This window comes from Spea bombifrons, chromosome 10 (genome assembly GCF_027358695.1).
Source record: "Spea bombifrons isolate aSpeBom1 chromosome 10, aSpeBom1.2.pri, whole genome shotgun sequence".
Classification (NCBI taxonomy): domain Eukaryota; kingdom Metazoa; phylum Chordata; class Amphibia; order Anura; family Pelobatidae; genus Spea; species Spea bombifrons.
The window spans coordinates 7179094-7201980 of NC_071096.1; the positions used below are offsets into that span (position 1 = coordinate 7179094).

Sequence of the window (22887 nt, forward strand, 5' to 3'; positions counted from 1 at the left end):
GTCTCCGTGAGGTGGGGGTGGCCTTGTGCGGGTTCACACGAGTAAGGCCCTGGACTGACTGCGGCACTGAGCGGCAGCGATAAACCCCGGACACCGCGGGGCACAGAGACGTATCCGGCCAGCAGGTGAGTGCTTAGTGCGGCATCCCCGCAAGTCGGGCTCGGTGTCTCCCGCCACTGTCATATCCCCTGCCTCCTGTCATTGCATCCCCGACATCCTTATACTGTCACTTTAAGACAGTGACCGCATCGCAGCATCCCCATTATGGTTAAGTCGCTCCCTGTCACTGGGTCCTTTTGTTGTCACCGTTACAAATCCTCTGGATTATTTTTATCCACCTCCAGCCCCCCCCCTACCTCCTGTCACTGCACCTCCAGCCCCCCCTACCTCCTGTCACTGCACCTCCAGCCCCCCTACCTCCTGTCACTTCACCTCCAGCCCCCCCTACCTCCTGTCACTGCACCTCCAGCCCCCCTACCTCCTGTCACTGCACCTCCAGCCCCCCTACCTCCTGTCACTGCACCTCCAGCCCCCCTACCTCCTGTCACTGCACCTCCAGCCCCCCTACCTCCTGTCACTGCACCTCCAGCCCCCCTACCTCCTGTCACTGCACCTCCAGCCCCCCCCCCTGCCTCCTGTCACTGCACCTCCAGCCCCCCCACCTCCTGTCACTGCACCTCCAGCCCCCCCTACCTCCTGTCACTGCACCTCCAGCCCCGCTACCTCCTGTCACTGCACCTCCAGCCCCCCCTACCTCCTGTAACTGCACCTCCAGCCCCCCCCACCTCCTGTCACTGCACCTCCAGCCCCCCCACCTCCTGTCACTGCACCTCCAGGCCCCCCCTTCCCTCCTGTCACTGCACCTCCAGGCCCCCCCTTCCCTCCTGTCACTGCACCTCCAGGCCCCCCCTTCCCTCCTGTCACTGCACCTCCAGGCCCCCCCTTCCCTCCTGTCATTGCACCTCCAGGCCCCCCCTTCCCTCCTGTCACTGCACCTCCAGGCCCCCCCTTCCCTCCTGTCACTGCACCTCCAGGCCCCTTCTTCCCTCCTGTCACTGCACCTCCAGACCCCCCCTTCCCTCCTGTCACTGCACCTCCAGACCCCCCCTTCCCTCCTGTCACTGCACCTCCAGGCCCCCCCTTCCCTCCTGTCACTGCACCTCCAGGGCCCCCCTTCCCTCCTGTCACTGCACCTCCAGGGCCCCCCTTCCCTCCTGTCACTGCACCTCCAGGCCCCCCCTTCCCTCCTGTCACTGCACCTCCAGGCCCCCCCTTCCCTCCTGTCACTGCACCTCCAGGCCCCCCCTTCCCTCCTGTCACTGCACCTCCAGGCCCCCCCTTCCCTCCTGTCACTGCACCTCCAGGCCCCCCCTTTCTTCCTGTCACTGCGCCTCCAGACCCCCCCTTCCCTCCTGTCACTGCGCCTCCAGACCCCCCCTCCTGTCACTGCGTCTCCAGACCCCCCCCTCCTGTCACTGCGTTTTGCCGCTGTACTGCTAGCAATCCCCCTCTTGTGACAACAGAACCTCTTCCTACCAACCGGTCCATCGTTACCGGCGTCACCCTTGCGGTCACTGCGTCCTCAGTCTTATAATTACTGGATGGCTGCTTTACACTTTCCCAGCGGCACGTCTTTTCACACCACTTATTATGTACCCCACATGCATTTATTGCCCCCTCTCTGGGTGCTGCTCAACGATATATTAAACAACAGTGCTGTAAGTCATTCCACAGGCCTTCCCTACACCGAGATGTTAATCTGCCCCCTTCCCCCACCCTGGTGCTGCCCTTTAAGGGACAGCATATCCTCTCGCGGAGTCTTTAGGATCCCTTTAAACCCGGGGGCCGTATACACCATTCTTCATTTTGCAGGTCCTTCCGCCTGTCACCGCCGCATTCTTTTCTTTACAATGCTTCCTCCGCCTGACCTGTTTATCCCCGTGTCTCCTTTTACTGCCCCTCCCCACTCAGGATTTCAGACCTCCGCAGGAGGTGAGGGGCATTAGCGTAAGCGCGTCGGCAATTTGCCACCCGCAATCCGCCACCCGCTGGCGCAAAATGTCATGCCCCCCGTGGGTCCTAATACCCCCTTGGTCTTGCGACCGCGTTTGTAGGCGATGACTTCATAACCCTGCCTCGGGAGTCGTGAATAAACACAGAGCATTCCTGTCTGTTTGTAAATGGAGGTGTGTAAAGAGGAGGCAGGTGCTTTTTAATCTCCGGAGGGGAATTCACCGCCGGCGCACGTGAACAGCGTAAGCAACGCAGGGGACCTTTTATAAAATACGCATTTTTTATTATTTTGTTTACAAGCTTTAAAAAAGATATATACTCCGTGGGTTTTTTTTTTTTTTTTTTGTGGGATCTGCTGCGTGTGCGGTAGTGGAGAGAGGGGAGAGGCATGCAGAAAGTCAAAGCAGAGCAGGAGAGAGACTCTGCTGTGCGTGCGGGAAGCTGGCCAAAGATACAGCGATAACCAGAACATATAAAGGAGGGCGGGATAGAAGTGAGGGTGGAGAGAGGCCGATAGAGATGATTGCTCATCTGGGGGAGACGGGAATTCGGGGCCGATTTCTTGGCGTGAGGGCCAGATGGGGAGAGGACCGTGCGTCGGTAATGATGGCTGCGTCTGGGGAGGAGAAGCTGGATAAGGTGCCCATGGGTGGGAAGGATCGGGGGAACCTCATCCATTGAATTGGTGACTTGTCTGGGGAGGGGGCAGAACCTGTCAGGGGGGTATGGATTAATGTCGTTGTCTCTTTCTCCCTACCCCCCCTGCCTTTTCGGTGTTTGGTATAAACCTTGACTTACTTTACTTTTTCTTTTAGGTTACGTTCTGCTGATGTGTTTTGATTGGTCAGGAGTGGGCAATTAAGCAAACGGCTCCTTGAGATGATCAAATAAGAAAAGCGAATCATGGGGCAGAAGAAGAAGCCGTGTCCCCGTTTGCTGGATTACCTTGTGATCGTCGGTGCCAGGTACCCCCCTTAGTTGTTTGCGTGAACCACTTCTATTTCGGAACCCCTGCTCCCTGAGCGTTCCTCCTTTGGTTAAACTACAGTCCGTGTCTGTTGTGCGAGGCATGGTTCTTCTGGCGCTCTACAGTCCGTGTCTCCTGTCTTCGCCTTTCTTTGCTAATGGATGATTCCCTTTGCCCCTTCTTCATTCCTGTGTATCATTTTAACCCCGGTCTGATATGCATAATGTGGGTTTCATATGCCCCCCCAATCTGTCACACGCACCCCACTTTCACCCCTAGTTTGTCTGTCATGCGCGGTGTCATCCCTCATGTGTCTGCCATATAATAAGCAACGTGTGTCACTCTTCGCCTTGTCTCTTTTCTCTCTCGTGAATGATGTTCAAATACCGTCTTTCTTCTCTGCCAGGCAACCAAGCAGTGACAGTGTTGCTCAAACACCGGAGCTCTTGAGACGTTACCCTCTTGAGGATCACCCCGAGTTTCCCTTGCCCCCGGATGTTGTGTTTTTCTGCCAGCCGGAAGGATGCCTGAGCGTTCGGCAGAAACGGATGAGCCTCCGGGATGACACTTCGTTTGTCTTCACGCTCACAGATAAGGACAGCGGAGTTGTCCGCTATGGAATCTGCGTCAACTTCTACCGCTCCTTCCAGAAACGCGCCCCGAAGGACAAGAGCCGCAAGCTTCCCAAACCGGCACCAGAAAACGGGTCTGAAGGCTCTGACGGAGGACACTCGCTGCAGGCCCCGAGTGCCGAGTCTACTCCCGATGTCAATCATTCCCCCCGCGGGAAACGTCTTTCCAAAGGGGTCCAGCGATCCCGGAACAGCACACTTACCTCACTGTGTATAATCAGCAACTATCCCTTCTTCTCCACGTTCCGCGAGTGCTTGTACACCCTGAAACGGCTGGTTGACTGCTGCAGCGAGAGGATGATTAGTAAGAAAGCTGGGATGACCAAAGGCGTCCAAAGGTAAGACCAGCCATGGAGGGCACTGGACATCTCTGTTCGGTGAGAAAACAAAACTGCTCGGTACGTTGATGGCTGTTTTAAGGTGGAAACTCATGAGCTGTTACATTGTTGTTTAACCTCCTCACCTTTCCCATAGACAATCAAGAATCACTTTTAGTTATGGCCGCCTGCTGTGGCGTGTGACTCGAATTGGGTTATTTGGGAAGCTGAGTTGAAACGTAATTTGGGAGGGTGTGACGGTAGATTTTTTTTATCTCTTCTCGGGAATAAAGAGTGTTATTGTCAGGGTCTAGAATGAGCAGCCAGCTGACCTTGGGATTTGTAGTCAGCTGACCCATGGGAGTTGTAGTCAGCTGACCATGGGAGTTGTAGTCCCACTAGTATTACAGATCTACTCGTTGGCTACCAGTGACACGGCCAAGGGTGGTGGGGATGACCGTTCAGCATCTATAAGGTTCTGCTGGGATCATCTGATTCATCTGATTCAGAAGACTGCAGATCGCTGTAATGTTTCGCTCGAGGTCAAAGTGCCAGGACTGTCGGGGTTTGAATCTGTTAATAACTTGGTGACTGGGGCCACGCGTGTTTAGAGAATGATAGCGTTCATTTGGAGTTGTCGGCACGCACCGTTTCTGTGGGCCGCGCTGACAGCTGTTCCGTCGGCCGCCGTCGGGTGGACTTTGGCTGTTTCTACTCTTCCCACGCAAGAAACGCTGTCATTCTGCTCGGCGGGGCCGTGGAAAGCGTGAGAATGACGTCCAAGGACATTATTATTTTATTTGCAGAGCGTAATAAGATATTCCGTAGTTGCCAAGGGAAGCGTGCATTCAGCGAGTAGGTGCGCTGCGGACAGCCGGTACATCTGTCTGTATCTATCTTTAGAAACGCAATGAATCATATTACAGCCACATCCCGACGACGTGCTCTCTGATTGTTTTATATTAGCCTCAAATAGGGGGAAAAAAGCATATTTCTGAGTTATTGAAGTTCTTACAGCTCATATCACGTCTGCCCCTCCATAAAGATGTTTAATATTGCGTCAAATATAACTGTCTTATTGATTGTATAGTCTTATAGCCTCACATAATGCCTACTCAGTCCTATCGCTAATATGAGCCGTTTTTAACAAAAGAAAGGCTTTTGTACCCATTGGGTCACCTGCCAAATCTCAAGGTGCCGTGCAATCTATTTTTTTTTCTTTCACGTCTTTACAGCCAACGATGGCCGCTGGGTTTAGGGAGATAACCGGAATTCATTACGGAGAAGAGAAAGATTTAAGTCATATTAATTACTATTCAGAGGCAGACAACCAGCAGCGATCCTTGCATTAACTTAACCCCCCCCGGCTTCGTTTGTCTGCGTTTTGGAGATGCGGGTTCTATGTTTGGTTTAATCGATGGAGAAATACCCGGCACTCGGGTAATAAATCAACGTGTCATTCATTGCTTCGGGTCCGGCTGTTATCCTATCGCTACTAAATAGTCCGTCCGGTCTGCTTGAAGCTTCGGCCGCTTTCTGAGAGTACCCAGAATGCTCGTTGTGGAACGTCCTTCTTCAAACCACTATAGAATTAATTAAAAAAATGTATTTATTTGCCCCAAATCCTTATGTCGTTATCAAAAGTGTGATCTGCTCTCAAGATAGGTAAATAACTAGCGCTTTCCGTGCCAGCATGGCGTGCTACGATGACAGCTGCCTTGGCCGATGTCAACTCTATCCAACGGGAAAAACAAAACCTATAACACCCTCTTATGTGTTCCGAGGGAGAGCGTGGGTGACTTTCTAAACCGTCGTGGGATGTGTACGAGTGCGTCACGCAGGCTCCGTCCCATTATATTCACGGAAATTGCCCCGGCTGATAACACCTGTTGGTGACGGAGCCTGGAGGGGATGGGGGGATTATGTGGAGACCAGACTTTATTATGCCGCACAGAGAACAACGCGTACATCTGTTTGGGATAATAGTCTGCTTAGCATCTAAACATTCAATTATCCCTCCCCACAGGCAACGCTACCCCCAATGCCAGTTCAACAAATACCATTATTTCTATTTCTTCTCCCATCTTGGTTTATCACCTTTTTTAGAATAGTGACATTAAATCAGTAATGACATTATATGTAAGTATGGATCCAATCTCCTTTTACTACTATTAGTAGGTAGAAAAATCCCTGGAATGGCTGGATATTAACCCTTTATCATATTAGTCTCCCAGCCTGACCCCTATGAAGCTCCTTATTCTGTCCATGTATTAAGTCTCCAGTGTGTAGCTCCCCGTGGTTGGTGATGTTGTTTATTAGGGACTTTTGGGATACATAGTAGAGGGACACCTACTAGCCTCTATCCTTTACACCCTCCTTCTTGGCTACTTTGAAAGGAAATGCCCAACAAGGCCCTCAAGGGCCACAATCATGTTTTCCAGGCGGTCAATAAAACATCGTTACAGAATTTCACGACCCATTTCTATCCGATAAGCATCTCGACAGGTGGACTTGCTGTGTTGAATGATGAGAAGATGCTGCTTGACCTTCCATGCTCCCGTCCGTGGGCCAGCGTTCAGAGCCAGTGAAACAGTCAATACTATTAACGGAACTGTCTCGGTTTATTTATCATTAGCCGGGACGTAAACTTCTTTGCAACCCATTATAACCCTCAGCCGATACAAATCCTCCTCCTCCTTTGCAATTGATTTATTGCTTGAAGGCCAACACTTCTCCAAGGTTCTTCCTTGTTCTTCAGTCGCTGTCCTACCTTATAAAACCTATTCTGTTGACATGAAGCAGAACAGTAATCAAGTTGTCCTTTTTTTCCAATGAGCAGAAGGTGCCATATTGTCCCAGCACCTTCATTGCTCTGTATTAAACCTTTAGGCTTCCGTCCGTCCTCCAGAGCCCCCTCATAATTTCAACTAATGCTACACCCCAAAAGATTTTTCACCCCAAAAAGCGTGTGTGCTTTAGCTCAAGCTGCCAATAACCAACAATTGGTTAATTATATTAATTGTACAGCGCGTTGGCATAGGATGGCGCTACATAAAACAATAACTAATATTAGAGAAGCTTTATAGCGATATGAGCTCATCTGTTCCTATACAGTGTATGATACTATAACATCATTTTTTTGATGCAATGGCAACTAAACCCCTCCCCTTTCCATGAACCAACTAATTAGCCTGACTAGTTGGCTTGCATGTTGGGGGGGGGGTACCACTTTGTTCAACCCTGAGCCCAGCCACTAGGGGGAGCCAGTGAGTGCCCTCTCATTGCCATCGGGCATGATTGTCTCTTTAGTGCCAGGAGCTGAAATACATTTAGATTGATCGGAATCCACCCAAGAATTCCAGTCTTCACTATAATAAAGAATAGGGTTAATCCTCGGGTAACGTACAATATTCTGCGTTCCTGTTAGTCTTTGGATTTAAGACGCCCAGAGAGAGAGAGCGCGAGATCATTCTTGTGCCATGAAAGCTGTTTTGATCACCGATTAGGAAAGAGAGACCGCTGTGCCAGCTTAGCATGCCTATCACAAGCCTCTGTATCATCATATTGTACTAAATGACTACTAACTGCGAGCGTCTGGGTAAAAAGCATGATCAGAAGTTTAAAGGGTGAGAAAGCACATGTCCTCCAGCTGTGTCTTACTTACAACGTTTCTGCAGCCTGTGGAGACAAAAAGTGACCAAAACTCTGCAGTGTACCCGGCACAACGAGCAAAATAAAACACAAAAATGCCAACATGTACCCGGCTAATACATGCAGACGCCAGGTATGCCACTTACCTATTCTCATGGTTTACACGGGCCCCCTCATGCCCGGCGTTTAAGACGTATACTGAAAAAGGTCTTTGTCATCCGAGGCGGGCAGCGCTCGCTCCATATTAAAGCAGTCCCGGTGGCTCTGCGGCTATTCTTTGACATATTGATTTTTCCTTTGTGGAAAAATTGTATTTATCGTCTCAATATTTGTTTAGAAGACTATTATTTATATATTAACCTTTCTGATTGACTGTTTAATCTAGCATTTCGATCTAGGAAGGGCCAGGCTAAAAGTTAAACCAACATCGGATGTCATATTTGTTTTAGGAGATTTAATTAAATATAATAATGTGCCGGTTAAATATTGCACTTTTTTATTTTTATTTTATTACGGTACTGATGGGTGCAGGTTGAGGAAAAGGTTATCAAGGATTGAGAAATTGGGTAGAGGGGGGATGGAATAATGTTAATGCCGCAAAGTAAACATATGATATGCCTATAAAATACTTATCGGGTAAGAAAAATGCGCTACTCGTGCCGCTAAGTAAACAGCCGGCTGTCGTGTCCTTCGGCCACCCCTGTTACATGCGTGAAACTTTTAGTGCAGTTTATGGGACCTTCAGCACATATGTGGAATTTGATCCAACGAGGCTCATCTTACCTCTTTACCTATGTCCGCTTCTTCTACTTGTAGTGGGAACGGGGAAGGTGGTTGATGATGATGTCAATGTTCAGATACCTGGTGGCCCTAAGAAACACCCGCTGTAACAATCCGAGCCTTGTTTGGTCAATAAAGCCCTTTTGTCTTTGTCCCAGGGATACCATGTGGAGGATTTTCACCGGATCTCTGCAGCTTGAAGAGAAATCCGGCGTTGTTCTTCATGACCTACGGGAAATCGAAGCCTGGATCTACCGTCTTCTGCGCTCTCCTATTCCCGTCCCGGGACAGAAGCGGGTTGATGTAGAAGTCCTGCCTCTGGAGCTTCAGCCGCCCTTGACATTTGCCCTTCCTGATCCATCACGTTTCTCCCTGGTGGATTTCCCACTGCACTTACCCCTGGAGCTCCTGGGTGTCGATGCCTGTCTCCAGGTCCTCTCCTGTATTCTCCTGGAACATAAGGTACAGTCTGAGCACCAATCTAGTTCTCCACGTGAGGGCCTTAATGTCATGACGCTCTTTACATGAAGAGTAAGCACATAGAAGATGCAGATAGAAGTTCCCTGGTTTACGTTGATATTTTGTTACAGGTGGTGATGCAGTCCCGGGATTACAATGCTCTCTCCATGTCTGTCATGGCATTTGTATCCATGATTTACCCGTTAGAATACATGTTTCCCGTCATTCCGCTCTTGCCCACGTGCATGGCTTCTGCTGAACAGGTAAGGTGTTCAGGTTACATGAGACTGGTTTCCAATAATGTATGGTCGTGCCTTTTGGGTTACTCTTTGTCTAAGCTGCTGTGATTATTATATATTCTCACTTTTGTCAAGCAGGACCACTTCTTTCATATAATTTCCACTTTTAGATCTTGTAAAGCTACACATTAATGTCTCACTCTTCTGTTTTGCAGCTGCTCTTGGCTCCCACCCCTTACATCATCGGAGTTCCCGCTAGCTTCTTCCTCTACAAATCGGACTTTAAAATGCCGGATGATGTGTGGTTGGTGGACCTGGATACCAATAAGGTGAGAACTCCCAGCATCTCCACCTTGATGTCCCACTCTCGGTTGCTGACATGTCTTTTATTTTTAATTGTCTGGCAGGTTGTCGCTCCTACTAACGCAGATCTGCTACCCTTACTGCCAGAACCCGAGGCGTCAGAACTCAAGAAGCACCTTAAACAGGTGAGTGTCCGGTGGAGAATGATTTTGGGGGTGCCAGTGTATGACCCTTCACTTCATCATTGCATGTTCTTGGGGGTTCAAACAGGGCACCCCCTTTATTCCACTTTTCTTTCCCCCATGATGCCTTACTACACTCTCTACTTCCGCTGTGTATCATTCACACTTTCTTTCTGTAGCGGTTTGTATATATTCATTATTATTTCACAATATATTTTATTCTTGTACCTTTTCTGCTACTTTGTACCTTTTTTATTTAAAAAAAAACATTATTTTCATGATATAAAAGACTTACGTAAATGCAATGTATACATGAAACTAATCGCACATCTAAAAAAAAAAATATATTTTTATATTTGTCAATTCTTAAAATTTTTCTTTTTTTTTATCTTTTATTTATTGCCTTTTACTGTCATTTAAACTTTTGAGTTTTTTTTCCCCCTTCTATCACCTTTTCTCGTTTTATTCATCTTCTGCTCTGTGATTGGTAATTATTCTCCCCCCATCTGTCTTTGTGCTCGTGTGTCCGTCTTGTCTCTGATTGGCCGCTGATGTTGTCATGTGACGTCCTCTCAGTGTCTGCACAGCATGTCCGTGATCACGCAGCAGCGTCTTCTCGCCTCCGATAACAAGGTTCCTGCCATTCCTTCTTGTTTCTGAAGTCTCCGGTTCCGGTTTCCAGTTCGCAAACATGCACAATGGCCTCTCCGTGTGTCTGCCATGTTGCATTTTGTGTTGCCTGTCTCTGCACAGGATGATGGATGTATTATTAGCCATCTATAGTATAGTATTATATTATGTGTGAATGCATCATGCTTGGGCATTCCATTCCATGGAATATGTGTGTGAATGAAGATATATATATATTTCCTTGAATCTGCCTTAATTCATGCAGTTTTTTTCCCCATTCTTCTAACCAAAGTGGCTAGAGGTTGTTTTTGACCAATAAGAAACCATTTCTATCTTTTAACGTTAAGTTACCCCTTCCTGTTAACTCCTTTAGATTTGTGTGATTGTGTATTAAGTTATCAGGTAATTTGACAGGGTCTTTTAAAATGGAGCTTTGTTAATAAGCCATTATTATTATTAATAATAATAATAATATTACCTTCTGTAAATCCCTCACCCAGGCCTTGGCCAGCATGAGTCTGAATACCCAGCCCATCCTTAACCTGGACCGATTCCACGAAGGGACAGATTCCTCACTCCTCAGAGCTTCAGCCGACGCGCAGGGCACTCCTTCTACAGAATTCAACCCTCTTATATACGGAAACGATGTGGATTCTGTGGACGTAGCTACACGGTGAGATGGAGCTGCGGTGCAAGCAGACAGTGTTTGTTGTGGCTAAATAACAGGGATATTTTCTTTAACTAGCAAGTGAAATCCGTCTCCCTCGCTCACTCATTGCAGGGTGGCCATGGTACGCTTCTTTAACTCCCCGAACATGTTGCACGGGTTCCAGCAGCACACCCGAATTTTGCGCCTCTTCCCGCGCCCTGTGGTGGCTTTCCAGTCCTCTTCCTTCCTTGCGTCCCGTCCCAAGGCTTCGGGCTTTTCCGAGAAACTTTCCAAAACGCAGGCTGTGGAGTTTTTTGGGGAATGGTCGCTAAACCCCAACAACTTTGCCTTTCAGAGGATCCACAACAGTAAGTGAAGCCTCCCTTCTGCTGGTTAGACTGTTCTTTTTAGGCTCCATCTTTAATCTGTGTTCTTTCTTCTGCAGACATGTTTGACCCGGCGCTGATTGGTGATAAACCTAAGTGGTATGCTCACCAGCTCCAGCCTATACACTACCGCGTCTACGATGCTAACTCGCAGCTTGCCGATGCCCTAAGTGTCCCTGTTGAGCAGGACAGCGACTCTGAACCTACAGATGACAGGTACCTTCTATTCCTATTGTCCTATCCCCACTCTTTATACGGCTCATGTGTGTTTTATAATTTTCTTTCTTAGATTCTTTTTATTTCCGAGGTTTATTCCTTCAATCAGCCGTTGGTCTTCGGGGTCCGCACTTCAGCATGTGAATCAATCCATGTTTGGTTCAGTTATATGTAGATTTGTTATTCTCCTGATTAAGATGCTTCTTACGGACTCTTGCAAAACTCCTCCTTATCTGTCTGCAATCGTATAATAACGGGTGGACTTGTTATTCCTTTTAGTGTTCAGATAGGCTAACAGTAGTCAATGGTCTATCGCTTATCCACGCAATCTTATAATGCATTTTACAATTCTATATGTAAAATAAATCAGCTATAGCGTCACCATAATAAAATACACAATATGTGTGTTAAAAACCCACCTCGCCGCAGGCTACAACATCTCAGCTGTCACAAGATGGGCAAACCCCCCGACAAACGACTAAATATCTTCAGAATCTTTAAACTGATTGACTCAAAAAAAATATTAAATGTGTACAAAAAATCTTAAATGGCTAAAATTAAATTTTGAATTTGCAGCAAAACCTCACACAGCTCAGACCAAGTAAAAATATTACAAAATGTTATCCTGACTATTTTTTTTTTAAACGTTTCTCTGCTGCAGTGGTAGCGATAGTGTGGAATATGACGACTCGAGCTCTTCCTACTCTTCGCTTGGAGACTTTGTCAATGAAATGATGAAATGCGACATTAATGGTGACACGCCAAGTGAGTAGCATGTTACTTTGGGCGAAAACAATTTTTTTGTTTTTTATTTTTTTATTTGTGAGAGGAACCCAGTTTGTGATGCTTTTTGTTTCTTTGAAAGATGTGGACCCTTTGACACACGCAGCCCTGGGCGATGCCAGCGAGGTGGAATTTGATGACTTCCAAGAGTACTCTAGAGAGTTAGAAGAAATGACCCAAGACGGTGAAAATTCTCCTGATAACAATCAGCCGCGTTCCGGTTCTAGTACCACGGCCAGCAGCAGCCCCAGCACGGTTATCCACGGAGCAAACACTGTGAGTGGGTTTAAACGAGACAGGGCTAAGCAAAGTTTGGCTCCGGAAACTGCTGAACTGCAGCTGACGGGCAACTTTTATTTGTTTTTGCTATTTTTGATTCCACAGGAGTCTGCAGACTCCGCAGAACCAGATGAGAAGGTTCTGGGTGTATTGCAGAACCACTTGCCTTCTCTGCCACCCACCTTCAGCCGCTTGGTTATGGAGCGCCGTGAGAGTGACTCATCTCCTGGGAGCGGGGAGCTTCGGAGGCGAGAGTACGACAACCCCTACTTCGAGCCACAGTATGGATTTCCCACGGAGGAGGAGAGTGAAGAGCGAGAGGAGAGCTACACTCCCATGTTTAACCAGAGCATAAATGGCAGCCGGTGAGAATGATCTGCTAATTCTATGTCATATGCATCCTGACCCCATCATCTTTGTGTAATACATTTTATTACCGATTTTATTTCACCTTTCATAGTAAATACAACCAACGTTCTAATTGAACATTGGCTCGTCTGGTCTTATCCTGTTAATCACGCTGTTGACATTACCCCCCAGGGCCCGTTTTCTGCATGTTATTCTATGAATGCTGACTCATTCTTGTGATTGTTCCATTGTAACAGTGAGCATGAGTTACACTCTAGCAATAAACATGGATTCTAGAAAGGGAGGCAAGCTTGTCTTGCATGAAAGTCTTACTGTGGTTCACACTCGGGAATTTCGTACTTCATCTCATACTCCAACTTCATTAAATAGGCTCTTTAATGAAAACAGCGGAATTCTGCTCCATTGTGGTCCCTTAACTGTAAATCTAACCTGTAAGATCAAATGAACGTTCTCATGCTCATCAAGGCATCTAGAACACTAATGAAACGGGTACAGCCGAGCCATGCTTGCTTTTCGGTCGCTCATCATCCTTCCCTATTACCGTTTCAGCTCCCAGAAGCCTCTGCTGCGCCCGAGCAGTCTGAAGCTCCCGAGCGACTCTGATGCCGAGACGGATTCCCGGGGAAGCTCCCCGACTTCAACCGTGTCCAACAACAGCAGCAACAACGAGGGCTTCGGAGGAATCATGTCCTTCGCCAGTAAGCTCTCTCCTTTAGCATTCACAGCAAAGAAGCCGAGACCTTGGCATTAAAGTTTTGGTTTTGCAAACCAGAACATACTTGTGTCCTGTTAACCCTTTAAGAGCTTGGGTGGCGACAGTACATACAGTAAGGTGTTTATCCTACCATACACCACCGTTTAAAAGAAATACCCCTATAGGAAATACTGTTTTTATTAAAGCTGGTTCTTATCACTAACTCTACATTCATGCTTTTATTTTGTGGGTCATGTTTCTAGAACAGGGGCGTCCAACCTGCGGCCCTCCAGCTGCTGCAGAACTACATCTCCCATAATGCTCTTTCAGCTAAGGGGCTGGCTGAGGAGCATGGGAGATGTAGTCCTGCAGCAGCTGGAGGGCCGCAGGTTGGACACCCCTGTTCTAGGACTATGTTATGGATTATAGATTTCCGCCCGGAACGCAGTTTGTTTGCGGCATTTCCCGTCTGTATTTGCATGTGGCTGCTTTTCAGCAGATGGAGAGGAGGGAGTAGATCCTTCTCGTTCTCGTCTTCCTCTCCGTCTGAGCAGATGGCTGCACTCTTGTGTTTTATCGGCTCCTGTCCACGGGGAAATCTAGCAGTCCCGTTTTTCTTAGAATTACTCTTGCATGAACACTGGGAAACCGATCAGTGTTCATTCATCTTGTTCATTCATTCTTTTGTCATGCCTGGAAATGGTTTGAGCTTGATGTTCGTTGCTGGCCTCTTGGGTATTTTGGGGCAAATGGCCCTTTCAATTTTGCCCTGCCTCTCATGCTCTGATACCTGTGGATCAATCTCATTTTTTTTGGAAATTATTTTTTTTTAAGTGCCTCTTAATACATTTGGGTATTTTAACAGATTGTATGTGTCTTCTGTCCGAATGTAGTTTGTCCGTAATTGTAAGATTATGGGCAGTCCATCCTCAGGCCAGTGTGGTATTAGAGCTACTTTACTAGTATAGGGAATGCTTAGGCTACCATCTTTTAACAAATAAGGACAGAAGAGGATGTGGTATTTAAGGACTTTTAATGTATTTGCACGTATAATGTTGCTAAACCGTAAAAGTATATTTAGGGAACCTATTCAAAGGCTTGTTAAAAATATAAAAATATATCATCAGTTGTATTTATCGATCAAGTTTAAAGGAGTTTGTATCTGGAAAGTGGTTCTGACAGCAGCTTCCGTATTATTTACGGACCGTTTCTCTCCTTTTCAGGTAACTTGTACAAAAGTCATACCAGTAGCTTCAGCCTGTCCAGCCTGACGCTTCCAACCAAGACCGGCCGAGATAAGGCGACCCCTTTCCCTAGCCTGAAAGGTAAGCTATCCCAGAGGGTACTAGAGAAGGTTAGGGGGTCATTCCCCCTTTGCAGAAGGTAAGGTAAGTGTCCCAAATGCAGTAGATGGGCAAACCTGTTCCTTGGTGCATCAAGTAAGTGATCCATCTGTAAATGTCACTCTTGGAATGAGGCTGATTCTTGTGTTTGTGTGCCTGTGGGGTCTCATTTTCCATAAACCATTCCATCGTGCCCATTTTTTTTGGGGTGGGAGACGGTTTTGACTCGCTGGATCCAAATTGTGACTCTTGTGTTTGCTATCCCCTTCTTAATTGCTGCATGTTTCTCCCACTTGTGATCAAAGGACAGCAGGAGGTGGCTGGGGAGGTGGGAAAAGGTTAGTATGAGCTCAAGTAGTTTAGCAAACCTCAGAAAGCTTGGGCGGTTGTGTTTTGATGGAGTGTGCTTGCATGCGTAGCTCGGGGTGTGTGGCTGTAGTTAGTGTTTTGCAATACGAGTTTTGGCGTTTGACCAGGGAATAACCGAGAGGGATGGGTTTTCATAGAGGAGCACAAGAGTCCTTCAAGGTCCATTAAGATTAAGGATTATAATTGACTGTGTTTGTCAATGAGCACAGAACCAGGTACTTGCCCCGCTGGCTCAGACGCAACGGCTTTGGGTTGTGATGGTATGATGATGCAATAACAATTAGGTAGAAATTGTGGGGGGAAAAAAAACTATTGGATTGCCAGCTTTTCTCCTTGCTCTGGTAGTGTTCATAACTAGCCAATGGTGTTGCTTCTATAGACATTGTATTAAACTCGGGAACCAATAGACTCAGAGCTCTTTGGAGTGTTTTAGCATCAAATTACACCTGCAAGTGATTGTACGTGTTTCGAGCTTGGTACGGTTGGGAGAGGGTTTATTTTGGATTTGAAGTGTAGTTTTTAGTAGAAGCGGCGTTGGGCTTGAACCTCTTTTGAAACTTTTTCCGCTGCGTAGATTGTAACATTATCAGCCATTTCACTTAATCATCCCATTTCCGTAGTCCTCGGGCCAGATTCTGCTGTCTTTTTATGTGATTTGATGTAAAGTCTGAAAGTAAGTGCCGTTACATGCTTGGAAGCGCATGCAAGAGTATGAGAGAAGGCGATATCTTATTTCTTTTTTTAATTTTTTAACACATTTAGTGTCATTTCAGTTGGCCGTCTATGTATTCTAATTCTGAGATGCGGGAGGGATAAGCAGATTTGGGTATTAGCGCTGTAGGTAATTTGGGAGCTCTAATATTTTGGCTTTTTGGGTATTGTAGTATTCTATAGAGCCATGTATAGAGGTGAATGTACCAGGATGGGCTCTTAAGTACTGTTAGTGCCATATGGACTTGCAACCACGTATGAGAATACTGGCATTGGGATCCTGGTTGGTGCGTTAGCTAGAGCAGGATGATGATTGGCTGTCACTAACCTTGCGTTTTGTGTCCCAGTATTTGGGCTTAATACTATAATGGAGATAATTGCAGATTCCGGGCCTGCCCCTGCAGAAGGTGGGTGCCTGCAGCATGAGCTCTGCATGTTACAACAACCCCAGCGTCCCCTCTGCCTCCGCCATCATGTCATTGTCATGCCTCATGGTGCTTTGTGCGTCTCACATCGGTGGTGTATTTGGCTTTTACCTTCAGTTGTTGGCCAGTCATGTGACCGCATTCTCCAGCCTCCATGTATCTCCCATCGGAGTCCCAGGAGCCTTACCTCACCTGGTTTCTTCTATCCTATTTTACTCTTTTGTTCCTTGGTTGTTGTTTTTTTTTTGTTTTACGATTAATTCTCCACGTTGCTGAACTCCGATCCACTCTCTGATTCTACTGCAGGCAGCAACCGACGGGCTCTAGTGGATCAAAAGTCTTCAGTTATCAAGCACAGCCCCACAGTGAAGAGGGAATCTCCATCCCCTCAAGGCAGAGCTAACAATTCCAGGTGAGAAACCAAGAATGGACCAAATATCTGCCGGAAAGGCGTAAATTGATTTCTTAGATCTGTCTAAAATTTAAGACATTCGACCTAAACACAACTGTCTCTTTTTGGCAAGTAGGTTAGCGTGCTTTCTGATCTGTTGGACATTATGATGTGGGGTTGGACTGGATGACCCCCCAAATTCTCGGAAGTCTGAAGATTGTCCCTTCTCCTTGTGCTATAATTTTTGTGTCTCTGCTTCCAGTGAGAACCAGCAGTTCCTAAAAGAAGTGGCATTGAGTGTCCTTGAGGGACAAGGCGTTGGTTGGCTGAACATGAAAAAAGTCCGGCGGTTGCTTGAGAGCGAGCAGCTACGCGTCTTTGTCCTGAGCAAATTAAACCGATCCATCCAGACAGAGGAGGACGCGCGGAATGATGTCATCCAGGAAATGGTGAGTGGAATGATGTAAAGGAAGCCAATGACTATAACGGTTACGAGGAGCATGGCTTTAGGGACACACCACTCTATTTTTACTCCTAAACTATAAGCCATGAGCCTTGATTTTACCTCTACAAAAATGTGGACTATTTTTCTGCTAGTAATGTGTTTTTTTGATCGAGCGCCATCTCAATCCTGAGATTTTTTCTGTACATTGGAAGATAATATTTTTGGTGGCACGAGGTGAACTTTTATTGCATGTTTCCCTTTTTTTTTTTTTTTTTTGTGCCAGGAGATAAACAAAAAAATGTACAAGGGAATGCTGGATCTGTTGAAGTGCACCGTGTCCAGCCTGGAGCAGTCGTACGCCAACGCTGGGCTGGGCGGCATGGCCAGCGTCTTCAGCCTGCTGGAAATTGCACACACTCACTATTACAACAAAGGTAAAGGTTACAGGGGAGCATGGAGTCTGGCAGATGGGCGATTTCCTTGGCTACATTTACATTGGATTGACAGGTTTTATGAATATGGAATAACCCCCTTGTGCTTTCTCTTTTATTTCCTTACTTTCTCCCAAACCCCTTTTTCTCTCTTTTGCATTTTCTGTCTCTTAATTCATTTCTACCTTTTATTTCTCTCTCCGTCCAACCCCATACTTCACCGCGCTCCTTTCTCTCTGCCTTCTCTGTCTTTCTCTCTTTAAAGAACCCGAAAAAAGGAAATCCAGTCCTTCTGCGGATGGAGCTGTTACTCCCGTGTCTAGGGATCCCGTTTCTGTCCCAAGGGGAGAATCTCGACCTGCCCCACAGCTGCCTGTCCAGCAGCTCTTACCTCGACCTTCTGGCCCTACAGGCAGAGGGCCACGGGAGTTTGACACCAGGAGTCTTAAAGAAGAGAATTTTGTGGCTTCCATTGGTGTGTATAGAGGAGCAGGACGGTTCCATGGGGCATACCTGCCAGGCACGCATTGCATCACCCACCACCGGCTCCACTGCTCGTCCCTAACCCTTCCCCATTGTTCTCACCCCAACTCGCCCCACACTCCTGTTGGTAGAAATCCCTACTTTTCATTTTAGATCCATGAATAGCGTCACGTTTACTATTATAAGGACTTATATGCTTACTAAGTGTAGTGTTTTGTGGATGTGGTAGAACAGACCCTATGTATATGGCTGGTAGGATTGACATGTCTGATACGGCGCGTGTCCCAGCTGGTTGTGTTTCAAGATTTCTTTTATATCAAGTAAGGTCCAGTTCTGAGAGATCTCATTCACCAGAGGTTCTACTAGCATCTTTCCACATCTCCAGTGACCGTAGTGTACATATGGAGTTAGGGAGGGCTGACCTTTAACCGTCATCCTTTACCGACTACCGTAGACTTTAAGTTTGAAGACTAGGTTAACCGCGTTATGGTAAATTTATGATGGTTGAACACTTGGTGGGTGTCAACAAGTTGCACAGAACAGATACAAGTAGCACCTTCCTATAGATGTGCCTCCAGCCGAGTATAACGTGTGAGCGCAGGTCACGAGCCTGGGAGCTGCCCGGAATAATGCCTAAACCTGCCGCAGCTCCGGAGTCCTAGAGTTTTCACTTTTTGCTTTCTACATGTTTTTATCTCTATGTATATATAAATTCCTATATATACATATAAACATATGATTACGTATTTATGTATACACGCATAAATACATATGTTTGAGCTCTAAGTCGTGCCTTTTCTCTCTAATAATCTCCCCATCACACACGCGCTCACGATGTTACATGCGTTTTAAAGTATCCAGCCTCCTCTTGTGGTTCCGATCTGACGGGGTGTGTGGGGTCTGATCACTGTATCCATTTTTGGCCTGTCTGATCCGCCTCTGACTCTTTCTGTCTTTCTCTCCTGCTTGCAATGCATCTTGGGTAGAGTTGTGGAACAAGCACCGGGAAGTGAAAAAGCAAAAAGCTTTGGAAAAACAGAGTAAGAAACCCTAGAAACCCGCCAAACCTTCCCCAGATCTGCCAGCAGTGTGGTCCCAGACACACGTACCACTTTACAATCTCTCCTGATGAATACCTGGCATCATTCAGTTCTACCAAATTACACCTGAATAAAGCAGGGGCCACGACATGTTCTACAAGAACAGCATAATCATTGGAACCCGGGTTTTCGAAACCCACCGTAGAGATTAGTTTGTAGCGTATAACCTTTTACCAGGCTAAGTCCCGAAAGTATTATTAACATTGTTATAAGTCGTCTTCTGTTGCCAGTTCTTTATCACCAAACTATTTCCCATTTCTATTTTGGCGGCACAGTCTATATCGTTCAGGGGTCCATTGATGATGGTTGTATTGCTCCATGTTTAGCTTCTAATATTTGATCGCAACAACCTCAACAATTAACAATTTGTTTTTTATGAGCACCACCTTGGTGTTAATAAGATGATCTTGGCTCTATAACTCGGCTTGAGTGTGTCGCGGACCCTCACAAGTTCAATGTTGTCTATGGATGTATCAGCTGAACTTGCTAGGTTCATCCAGGTCTTCACGGAAGCCAAATCAGCAGGGCCTTTACATAATACGATGCAGAGAGCGTCTTCTTTGGCGAGTTCTGGCTGAGTTAATCTGAGCAGCGTTTTAGCCATCATTGAATTGACCCCTGAGTGTTTGACGTCCTCCATGTGTGTATGTGCGGAAATGGTATCCACTTGGAAGAGGACCATCGGTGCCCAGACACAATCAGCCTGTGGCTTTCTGAGGTCTCCGTGGAGCGCTGGCAGATTTACGATTGGAGATTTGCTGGGGTTTCTTGTCCTGAGGTAGTAACTGTAGTGGTGTACTCGCTTCTCCCCCTACCTCATTCCCGTCATCTCCCAACTAGCGCTTTATTGTCATAATCTCACTGCTCTCTCATACCACCCGGCACTAGATAACAAGCATGGTGGGGATCTGTTTAGCTATAACCCTGCAATTACCAGGTATCTATAAAAGACTTAGAAAAGGTTGTGTCCTAATCTGTGACAAACTATGGAACCTTTTGTTTCTGTTGTTTAAAAAAAAATGTATCCATCCACTTACCAATGATTTATTCATCTGTTATCTATATAGCTGTACTTGGGTTTAATCCAACACAGTCTTTGTGCTCAATGGCTGCTAATGTCCAGAATTAACAGCTGGGCCGACATCTCCTGATCCAATATGTATAGATACAAAATGTTGGTCCGATGATCAAGCTCTGTCATTTATAGATGGGTTTCCCATGTGTCGTAGATCTGTTAATATCCACTATGACAAATATAAAGGATGCCTTAAGAGGTGGGATTGGTGTGACTTGTTATAAAATGAAATATTTCATCTCACTCGGGTATAGTCACTAAAGGCAGAGTTGAGTTTCGGCTCCTTGACTTCACTAAGCATTATGAAGGTCCACCACCAGCGAGCTTCTGCTGCAGGAGAAGCTTGACTGGCCCTGTGTAATCATGGAGAATTTTATTATTTATATATATATATATATATATATATATATATATATATATATATATATATATATATATATATATATATATATATATATATATATATATATATAATAAAATTCATAACATTCCTTCAGCGTTGTGTTATACGTTATACAGAGCCAGCTCAGCCCTTCTTGGTGGAGAAACTTGCTATTGTTGGTCTTTCATAATGAAAAGTGAAGGAGGAGTTAAAACCACGACTCTCCCTTTACCGGATAAACCCCATTGACTTTGCTGTGCATTATGAAGGGTCAACTGTGTCAGAGTCAGTTCAGAATCCATAATTAGATTTGTACCTTATTGGTGGAACTATAAATCATGCCCTTCAGGTTGGTTCTTCATAAATGCAAATCGAAGTCTGCGAGATAAAATGTCTCATCTTAACTCCCCTGCAAGCCAAAGCCTAGGGAGGAAACCCCATGGGCGATCCTATTTCAGAAGTCTTTAGGTTACAACTCTCCTGCCCTCTGCCATCCCCGCTAATGTTCCTGTAAAGAAACTGCCACTCTTACCTTCTGCAGGCACCGAGCAGGTTAAGCATTTCTTTGACAGCGAGGAGAAGAAGTCCCAGATCAGTGCCGACAGCTGCCTGAGTGTTACGTCCGGGTCCCAGGTAAAGTTGAAAGTATCTTATCCAGCGTTCTTTTTTACGTTTAATTTTTAGTAGATGTGTAGTTTCTATTTTTTTTTTATAAATGTATTTAGATCTGTATTACTTGGTTAGTGTTAATGTTTCGCATTTTCTTGTGTATTGATGAAACAGAAGAGCGATGCCGATGGCAGCGGAGCGGCCCCTTCTATCCTCATCCGAAGCAGCAGCCAGGATTCGGAAATCAGCACAGTGGTAGGATCAGAAAATGCTCGATGTGTCCTTTCGATTGCAGACTAGACGCCGAATGAGGCAGGGTCATCAGGGGGATGTGTGAAGCTACAGAGAGAACACAGGGCTTTCTAAAATATTATGCTGCTTATGGATGTCAAGACAGGGTGGTCTTTCTACAGGGAAAGGTGAAGAGGTGGACGTCAGATGTCTCTTAGGGGAGACAGTATGGGAATATCCTCTAATATGTCCTCCTTGTAGTGGGAAGAAGGTAATACTTGGATCCTTTGTGGAGAATGTTACATGTGACGAACAATTTTCTTCTAGGTGAGTAACAGCTCGGGGGAGACTTTGGGAGCCGACAGCGATCTGAGCAGCAATGCTGGAGACACGCTAGGAGGAGCAGGCGGCGGACGTCTGTCCGGATCCCGAGGAGCCATATCAGACAGTGAAATCCAGATGAATTCTCATACCGGAGCGATATTCGTAAGGGCAGCATGTGTGATGCTTTGTCACTATTACAAAAACCACCCAGGTGTTTCCGCACACAATAAAAGGAGGATACTTCCCCTTTAAACAGGCTCTTCTCTTTTTAAATAGACTATCCTGATATGGTCAGTCTTCAATTCAGTTTGGAGCCAACGTATAAAAGTAGGAGAATGACAAATAGCGTTAAGAATCCAATCATTCCCTTATAATAGTTATATCTGACTTGCCCTAAGAATGACAACCAACCTTCATAGTGCTGACTCGGGATAGTTTTTTTTAAAAAGAGAAGAGCCTGTTTAAAGGGGAAGTGTCCTCTTTTATTGTGCACGACACCTAGTACTGCTAGTAAAGGTACTTTTTTATTGCGACCCAGTACATTCTGCATTGGATTCGGTGTTTTGGGGCAATATTAAAAAACAAACTTGCAAAGGCTTATGATCGCAGTATGGGATCTGCTTAATGTCATAATGCAGGGGCTTCCTTGTATCGTTTGTATGGACACATCTCTCTCTCTGTTTCCATTACAGGGAAAGCCTCTTTTACTGCGCCCCGGTGAAAAGGAGAATACAATTAGTCCTGGACGGCCAGCGCAAGACCTCAGTCAGCGCATCTACCTTTACGAGGGGCTTCTGGGTAAGACAATAGCAAGAAGCGAACATAGCGACTGATAGAATACCGCTCGTCCCCTGCTAAAGACGGCCACCGTTATTAGTCCTCTTGTAATTTATATGGATCAAAAATATACTTTCCACGTGGACTTTAAAAACCTTCTAATGCAAAGATAATACTTTGTCACAATATTAACTATTAATAAATATAGATTCCTCTCCATAAAATAAATCAGTTGACCCATC

At 46.1% G+C, this 22887-nt stretch overlaps 1 protein-coding gene across 44 annotated transcripts in view; it reads left to right on the plus strand.

Moving 5' to 3' along the window:
- Positions 1–16: 16 nt before the first annotated feature.
- Positions 17–22887, plus strand: part of MADD (MAP kinase activating death domain) — a 32555-nt gene continuing 9684 nt past the window's right edge. For 4 of the 44 annotated variants that reach the window (XM_053448320.1, XM_053448347.1, XM_053448331.1 and 1 more), the window contains exons 1-24: positions 17–125; positions 2829–2978; positions 3387–3950; positions 8519–8822; positions 8951–9082; positions 9274–9387; positions 9466–9546; positions 10120–10176; positions 10674–10846; positions 10955–11190; positions 11268–11424; positions 12086–12189; positions 12290–12483; positions 12592–12851; positions 13405–13553; positions 14773–14874; positions 16704–16809; positions 17051–17237; positions 17517–17667; positions 17930–18139; positions 21246–21337; positions 21488–21568; positions 21872–22030; positions 22561–22666. In XM_053448320.1, the coding sequence (XP_053304295.1) occupies positions 2917–2978; positions 3387–3950; positions 8519–8822; positions 8951–9082; positions 9274–9387; positions 9466–9546; positions 10120–10176; positions 10674–10846; positions 10955–11190; positions 11268–11424; positions 12086–12189; positions 12290–12483; positions 12592–12851; positions 13405–13553; positions 14773–14874; positions 16704–16809; positions 17051–17237; positions 17517–17667; positions 17930–18139; positions 21246–21337; positions 21488–21568; positions 21872–22030; positions 22561–22666 (3781 nt within the window). In that variant the 5' untranslated portion in view covers positions 17–125; positions 2829–2916. Of the gene's footprint in view, positions 126–2828; positions 2979–3386; positions 3951–8518; positions 8823–8950; positions 9083–9273; positions 9388–9465; positions 9547–10119; positions 10177–10673; positions 10847–10954; positions 11191–11267; positions 11425–12085; positions 12190–12289; positions 12484–12591; positions 12852–13404; positions 13554–14772; positions 14875–16319; positions 16380–16703; positions 16810–17050; positions 17238–17516; positions 17668–17929; positions 18140–19133; positions 19188–21245; positions 21338–21487; positions 21569–21871; positions 22031–22560; positions 22667–22887 lie in introns of all 44 variants that reach the window. The other 40 variants (XM_053448328.1, XM_053448355.1, XM_053448335.1 and 37 more) reach the window with 16 other exon arrangements.